The 6,000-nt window shown below is 40.0% G+C and overlaps 1 protein-coding gene across 1 annotated transcript in view; it reads left to right on the top strand.

Moving 5' to 3' along the window:
- Nucleotides 1-2,253: 2,253 nt before the first annotated feature.
- The window catches only part of pik3r1 (phosphoinositide-3-kinase, regulatory subunit 1 (alpha)), a 33,676-nt gene continuing 29,929 nt past the window's right edge, over nt 2,254-6,000 (top strand). Inside the window, exons 1-2 of the mRNA XM_052098785.1 lie at nt 2,254-2,573; nt 3,675-4,273. Of these exons, the coding sequence (XP_051954745.1) occupies nt 3,943-4,273 (331 nt within the window). The 5' untranslated portion in view covers nt 2,254-2,573; nt 3,675-3,942. The remainder of the gene's footprint in view (nt 2,574-3,674; nt 4,274-6,000) is intronic.

Raw genomic sequence — 6,000 nt, 5'->3', positions numbered from 1 at the left:
AATTATTGCCGTGACGGGTTTCCCTGTAATATATGACCAAGACCACAGTTATTACTACAAATGTATTTTATTTTTTATAACAAACAACTATAATTTTAATTACTTACTGCCATCGATCGATTAATTATTTTCACATTTTAAAGAGTACATGAGGATATACGCTACTTGTGATAGGTCGGCAAAAAGTAAATGGTCGACATGTCTGGATGTTTAAATTGCGGCCCCTTTAAATATAGTTCACAAAACAAAGCATTCTGAACAAACGTTGCTGCCTATTTCAACTACGTCAGAGCGTCCACGAGCGTCCTTGAGCGTCGAAGGCAGGGCAGCCAGAGCGAATTTTGACGCTCTCGCCGCTTCTGGTGTGAACGTACAGTTATGGAGTAACATACTTTGTGAAAGTATGGATTAGGATTGCCATAGAGATACACATGCGTATGTCTATATTCAGCATTTCAGAGTAAAGAAATAGTGTTCAATAAAACAGAATGTTGTGCCGCAGCTGGTTTCATTAGTCATTTTTAGTGTCGAAAAAAATGCAGGAAAAACACTTGGTGACAGAAGCACTATAGATTAAAATCAGCATTTGTGATGATATGCATCTGAGTGCGATTAAAACGTTCAGATCAGCTTTATGTCTTGTCATTTCTTCAGTAAAAGAAAAAGCTTGTTGGTCACTTGAGAACACAAGAGCCTGCCTGGCAACAGAACAATTTTTCCTAACATGTTGGATTCTTTATTCCTGTTGCTGGAACCATTAACCCAGCAGGAATGACTTTCTGCTGGCAGACGCTAATCCACACACCATTTCTCACCTACTGGCTGGCGATGTTAATGAAGCTCACTAACATGCACGTGCATGAAACAAGTTCGGTAGACTTAATTACAATACAAACTTATTACAATACGAACTTGACTCGAACCCAAAGTCCTACTTGAAAAACTGGCCAGATCCCGGCCTGAAACCCATTGGGTTCTCGGGTCCCGTTGGGCCCGGGTCGGGTTGCAGACCTCTAATTCTTACCTCGTATTAGAAAAGTCTGACAGATATACATTCTGAGCATGTGCTTATATTACAATACAACAGTACGATATGCACCTCAGCTAAGGAATGGACTATTACTTAGTAAGTGTTAAAAGTAAGCGTGTAAGAGTTTTGTGCTGTTTGCTTTGGCCTAGCAATGTCATTGTTGTTGATTTCAGGTTCATTACTGTTTGTTTATGTAATGTTTATATTGTTTTATGCACTTAAAACAAACTAGATAAGTTCAAAAATGTATATGCGTGGGGCCTGGGTAGCTCAGCGAGTGAAGATGCTGACTACCACCCCTGGAGTCAGGAGTTCAAATCCAGGGTGTGCTGAGTGACTCCAGTTAGGTCTCCTAAGCAACCAAATTGGCCCGGTTGCTAGGGAAGGTAGAGTCACATGGGGTAACCTCTTTGTGGTCGCCATAATGTGGTTCTCGCTCTCGGCGTAGTGAGTTGTGTATGAATGCCACTGAGAATTGTGTGAAGCCTCCACATGCACTACATCTCCGAGGTAACACACTCAACAAGCCATGTGATAAATTGCATGGATTGATGGTCAACTGAGATTCGTCCTCTGCCACCCAGATTGAGTCACTACGCCACCATGAAGACTTAGAGCGCATTGGGAATTGGGTATTCCAAATTGGGTAGAAAATAAAAATAAATTATTATTTCGTACTACCTCACCAATGGTGTGCAGCTCACACATTGAACTTAATTGCTTCAATGGATCTAGTCTAGTGGATGCCATCTCTAAGGGTCCTGCCCACAGGGTACACAATAGTTCAAAGAATGGAATACATTTTTATCCTACTCAAATGCATGTGACATAAAATAGTTATATTTTATATAATAGTTAATTAAGCTGAAAGTAATCCAAAAGTAATCGGATTACATTATCCCAAATGTACTCTATGAGATAACATTACTGATTGTATTTTTTGTCATGTAATTTGTAATCAGTACCTGCCCAGCACTGAATATATATATTTTCAAAAAAAACCTTAGTTTCTGTTCTGAAGAAGAAAAATAAGGTCATACACATCTAGTATGGCATGAGGTTGAGAAAATCATGAGAATTTCCATTTTAGGGTGAATTATCCCTTGAAGAAGAGGAGGCGGGGTGAACGTGAGAATATAGAAGAGGGGGCGGGTCCTTTAGGGGGGACTGGCGGTGACGCAGCGCAGAGGGCGTGTCTTGCGTACTGGTGATTCTGCCATTGAGAATTCAGTGTGGTGACTCGGGCGGAGTTGGCATTGCTGTCGGGAAATGAGCTCAATCGTTAAGTTAGAAAGTAGTAAAAATAACCGAATTAGCGGGTTGAAATTTACCCCACTGCTGGATGTTATTTCCCCAAAAATGCGTCGTTTGAGGAGTGCTATTTAGCAGTAGAGCTGCTTAAATTCGTTTGAGAGCTGCCGTGATCTGGATTTACGGGAAGAGAAGATTTTCTCGGGCCTGCTTTTCGTGAACGGACCCCTTGCAACTTTTTTAAAAAGTTTGCCGTTACAATTGAACCTCTCGCTAAATTCTCCATTACCCGGTGAGTAGGAATGTTTTATGCAATTTGCAATGTATTCGAGATGAGTTTGGGATATAATGTTTCAATTATGGCATGCATTTGGCAGGATCGCTTTGCTGTGTCGATTGTTCCAGTACAGCGTGTCCCGACTGCATCTAATTACAGCGCTCTCCGCTTTCTTTACATTCACACTAGCGATTTAATACCACCGCGGCTGCGCACTTGTGTTGTTTTCGATTGTACAAATACGAGATAGGTCGATTTATACTTTCCAAATCATTCTTTAAACTTAAATGCTAATGTTAGCCTACATGCTAAGCTTGTGCCTGTGGAATAAATATAAATCTCTTCGATGAACGCCATATGCACCGAGACGTCATGCTCTGACCAGCGATGTGGCCCTGATTAATAATATTTTTCAGCGTTCAGTATGTGCGATTTGTTGTTGGGGTTTAGTTTTTAATGCTTAGAAAAACATTTTATAACTTTAAAGTCACATTTGACTGCTTTATGAATTAATGACCTCACACTTGGTCAGTGTATGTGGTCTGCTAAATTATTAAAGTCCAGTTTCGACGTTGTGACGATTTGTAGTGTAATCGAAATCGGTTGCAGTAAGCTGAATCTAGTGCTCGGTCAGCATTTCCTCTCACTTAAAGTTTCCTTTTGCACAATTTGCTCTATTCTTCACAGTTGTTCAAATAGTGTTCGTTTACTTTTTCTCAACGCATTCTGCGGGCACATACTGTAGTTTTTCAATCTCATTTGAAGTTATGCTAACCATTTTATAAACAGCGTTATGCTGAATAATAAAGATAAACAATTGCAATATGCTTCCATTTTTGCTACCGTCTCTTTATAGTTTAGTAGTTGAACACATTTATTGGAGTTTAATTAATTTGCTGTACAGTTACAGCACATTTAACCCATTGCTGGTTATAGGAGCCTATTGCTAGCCCAAAATTCTATATTATAGAGTAGTGTGTTTTAGTCCATTTTCATATTCTTATGGTTATTGTTATTTGAGCACATAATTTGTAACAAGAATAGTTATGCTAGGGTTTGCCCCATGGAAGTTGATTGTCTGTGTAGTGTGTATAAAATGGCTTCTCTCTGTTGCAGGTTCGAGTTACTTGCATTGAGATCCACAGAAACAGGCCTCACGCAGATGGGAGTGTGTCCGCAGCACCTCAAAGGTGCACTCAATCACTGGACTGTTAGTTTCACATAATCCACCAGTCAAGACAGACTGTTCAGTGTGGAAGATGATAATAAAGGCTTAAATCTTTGATTAAAAGTCACTCTTTTGACTCTTGCCCCTCATCCAAACATTGGTTCAAAAACCTCCTAGGAGCTGATCATCATTGAATGTTTGAAACGACCCATCAAGATGAGTGCAGAAGGATATCAGTACAGAGCACTGTATGACTACAAGAAAGAGAGGGAGGAGGATATTGACTTGCATGTAGGGGACATTCTTACAGTCAATAAGGGTGCACTGCTTGCAGTCGGCTACACGGATGGTATCGAGGAGAGACCGGATGAAATCGGATGGTTGCCTGGCTTTAATGAAACCACTCAGGAAAAGGGGGACTTTCCTGGTACGTACGTGGAGTTCATTGGCAAGAAAAAGATTTCGCCACCAACTCCCAAACCAAGGCCCCCAAGGCCTCTACCTGTGGCCCCGGGTCCCACCAGGCCAGACTCTGATTCTGAGCAAGGTGAGCGAATTTATTTTATTCACTAAACATTATTTTTGACCCTTTTATTTACACAGACAGTGGAGAGAGAACAGGAAGTTATTGTTAGAATGGCATCAATAAATGTTGTGCGTCGGACTCGAACACAAGTCGCCCACTTGAGCACCACTGGACCACAGTTCTGAAACGAATGAGCTTTTAAATAAAAATAATTGTCTTAAATTCAAACTGGTTCTCCAGAAGCTATTTATCTTTAGATTAATATTTGGCCATCAGAGTTGACCTTAACCAGTAATCACGAACAAATCGTCATTTGTTTTTTTTACTGTTTAAATATTAAAGTCAACCATTTTAGCTTGGTTTCATTGGTTCTTAAGGTGAATCGTTTAAAAAAAAATCATCTTTCAGCTTAACTAGATTCATTCATGATAACTCCAGACCCAGGTGCCTCTCTCGATATAACCACTTGCCACTTTGGTTATTTTCGTAACTAGCAACCACATTTTATACCACCATTTCATCAAGATATGGGATTTATAGTTGCAACACACTGGATATTTAGGGCTGTGTAAGGTTTGCACTGAGCGATGGTTTGTAATTGCAAACATGGCAGAAAGCCCAGATTTGGATGAAGGCCTGTACACAGTAGTTTGTAATTGTCTGGCATTTCTGCGTGTTTTGCACAGCCACAGTATGACCGTTTAGAGCCCCTATGGCTTCCTAAATATCTCCTCCAGTTCGCTTGATAATGTGTGAGATGTGTAGTTTTAGTTTAAGCTGTCATTTCATACTTTTAAACGTTTATTTTCTAGTGGTGTAATGTGAGGTGCTGGTCTCAAAAGCAAATGTAAACTATCCATTACAGATTCTAATGTTCGTTTTCTCACTCGAAAAATTGTGCAACTCACGCACCTGGTACTCGGCTTGTGGACTAATATCTATCTGTCAGGTGGTTTTCCAAGCTTGTGTACACAGCATCAAAATGCATCCGAGTCCATTTGATAAGTTGATCTGAGCGTTTCGAACAAAAAATGACAATCGAACTTGACGACAGCCTTTTAAAACAATCTTTTTAGTCATAAGTGGAATAATTAAAGACACCCAAGTTTTCAACGACCAGTCAGGATATACATTATTCCTTAGTGTTTGATGACGATGGTTTCTATTTGGAATCAGTAAGACAAACATGGTGACAAATAATCAAGTTTTGTTTATTTATTTTTTTAGTCAGTAATGGAACGTAGATCCTAAGCGAGAATTTTTTTTCAGCAACATATATTACAGTTCAGAGGCTGTGTGACAAACCAGTGTGGCACTTCCTTGTCCCTTGCATTGTGATGTCAGAGAAACATTAAAAAGCATAAAGTGGCCAAAGTGCCTCCATTTTCCTCTTTCACTTCTGAATGGCTGCATGAATATCCGTCCATGTTAAGGAAAGGGAGAAGAGGTTTACTTTGGAGAGTGGTTAAGATGTGCAGTTTTGCAGACTATAAAACAGGAGATTTGGAAGATGGCCAAGGCTTAGGGAATTGTGCAACTCACGCACCTGGTACAAAGACTTGTGCCCTGTTCCCCCACCTCAGTGTGAAAACCACAAACTCCAGATAAAATTCCATCTCTCATACCAAAGTGTCTTTGATTCAATAAAAGTTGTAGTGTGTAATTTCTGCACCACTAGCAGCTCCAAATGTAATTCCAATCTGATTGTTTCAGGTCAACCAATACAACCCTCTACAGGCGTATTGGAG

Source organism: Xyrauchen texanus, chromosome 3, assembly GCF_025860055.1.
Source record: "Xyrauchen texanus isolate HMW12.3.18 chromosome 3, RBS_HiC_50CHRs, whole genome shotgun sequence".
Classification (NCBI taxonomy): Eukaryota; Metazoa; Chordata; class Actinopteri; order Cypriniformes; family Catostomidae; genus Xyrauchen; species Xyrauchen texanus.
The sequence above is the reverse complement of the archived record's forward strand: the minus strand, read 5'-3'. Positions and strand labels throughout refer to the sequence as shown.